At 54.0% G+C, this 1,655-nt stretch overlaps 1 protein-coding gene across 2 annotated transcripts in view; it reads right to left on the bottom strand.

The window, feature by feature from the left end:
• The window catches only part of Ap2a1 (adaptor related protein complex 2 subunit alpha 1), a 31,869-nt gene that overhangs the window by 6,461 nt on the left and 23,753 nt on the right, over positions 1–1,655 (bottom strand). For both annotated transcript variants that reach the window (XM_005366837.2, XM_005366836.2), the window contains exons 7-8: positions 1,014–1,122; positions 151–301 (exon numbers count right to left, since the gene is read on the bottom strand). In XM_005366837.2, the coding sequence (XP_005366894.1) occupies positions 151–301; positions 1,014–1,122 (260 nt within the window). The remainder of the gene's footprint in view (positions 1–150; positions 302–1,013; positions 1,123–1,655) is intronic.

The raw sequence follows: 1,655 nt of genomic DNA, 5'->3' as shown, positions 1-1,655 counted from the left end.
AAAAAAAAAAAAAAACTACCCTGGGTTTCAACTGCAGGAGTGAACCCACAAGATAAGCAGCAACTCTGCACACACCTCAGGAGCGTTTCACACCTCTGTCCCCTTCCGAGCAAGGATCCCAGGCCCCAGTCTCTTCCCCGCCCCTGGCACCTGTCGTAGTGGATGATGAGGCTGATGGTCTCAAAGAGGATGGCGTTCTTGGCGTTGGAGTGCTGCACCTTCTTGGACTTGGGGGGCTCCTGGGCTTTGTTGAGCACAGTCTCGAGACACTCCACTAGGCGCCCTTTCACAGCCGCGTCCTCTGGGGAAGGGGGGGGTAAGTGGCTGAGCTGCTCTCTGCCCAGTGGTCCCCAAGTCTGCAGCCTGCTCCAGCCCTCACCTCTGTGGGAGGGGTCCAGCTACCTTTAAACTGTGCAGTCCCAGGCTGGGCCTTTGCCTTCTATCTATTTCCAGGTCTAGGCTCCACCCACCCACACTGACCCTGCTGGGAATGAGCCTGTTTCCTCTTCAGCTGCACTGATGCTCCTAAGTTTCACACGCACCAGGGTTTATGAGGGTCTGAGGTTTTTGTTTGTTTGGCTTTTCTTGTTTTTTTGGGACAGTGTTTCCCTGTGTAGTTCTGACTGTTCAGGAACTCACTTTGTAGACCAGGCTGGCCTTGAACTCAGAGTGCTGGGATTAAAGGCTTGCGCTACCACCGCCCAGCTCAAAGAGTACGTGAGTTTAACAGAAACAAAACTGATCAGCATCCTAAAGTACCCCACTGCTGTGGTAGAGGGACACTAGCCAGACTACAGCTGCATGAAACAGTTGCCAGGGATTCTAGTGGGGCACCCCGGGCCAGACCTCCCTGCTCTGGCCGTGATCCTCTCCTCTGTAAAGCACGCATGGTACCTAGCATGAGAGAGGGCTATGAGAAGGAAATGGGCCCAGTTGTGCCACCCAGGTAATGTGCAGAACAGGGCACCAGGCCGTCCCTGCCCACAGCCTTGCTGGCAGCCCACAGGCCTCACCTGGCGGTGGGTAGCACTGCAGTAGCCGCAGCAGCTTCACAGAGAGCCAGGGCGCAGGAACGAAGTAATAGGTGTAGTCCTGGAGGTCGGTGGAGGCGGAGGAGACGATCTGCAGAAGGGGACAGTGGGTGGGACAAGGAGGGACATGCTCACACAGGGCACCATGAGAGCCAGGTTTTACAGAAAGGGGAAACCAAGGCTTGGATGGAGTGTGGTCTGAGGGTGGGGTCAGAACTAAGCCTGAGGTTGGTGAACCTTTTTTTTTTTTTTTAATTTATTTATTATGTATACAATATTCTTTCTGTGTGTATGCCTGCAGGCCAGAAGAGGGCACCAGACCTCATTGCAGATGGTTGCGAGCCACCATGTGGTTGCTGGGAATTGAACTCAGGACCTTTGGAAGAACAGGCAATGCTCTTAACCTCTGAGCCATCTCTCCAGTCCCGAACCTTTGTTTTTGAACTAGAGTTCCACTAAATAGCCCAGGCTGGTCTCATGCAAGACCCCCAGCATGCTTGCATTGTGCTCCAATACCTGACTCTGAATGTTCCAAGTGGATGGTGGTGACGTGGATGGTGGTGACAGTGGATGGTGGTGACGTGGATGGTGGTGAGGTGGATGGTGGTGACGTGGATGGTGGTG

This window comes from Microtus ochrogaster, unplaced genomic scaffold, assembly GCF_000317375.1.
Source record: "Microtus ochrogaster isolate Prairie Vole_2 unplaced genomic scaffold, MicOch1.0 UNK14, whole genome shotgun sequence".
NCBI classification, from domain to species: domain Eukaryota; kingdom Metazoa; phylum Chordata; class Mammalia; order Rodentia; family Cricetidae; genus Microtus; species Microtus ochrogaster.
This window is presented reverse-complemented; position numbering and strand designations above follow the sequence as displayed.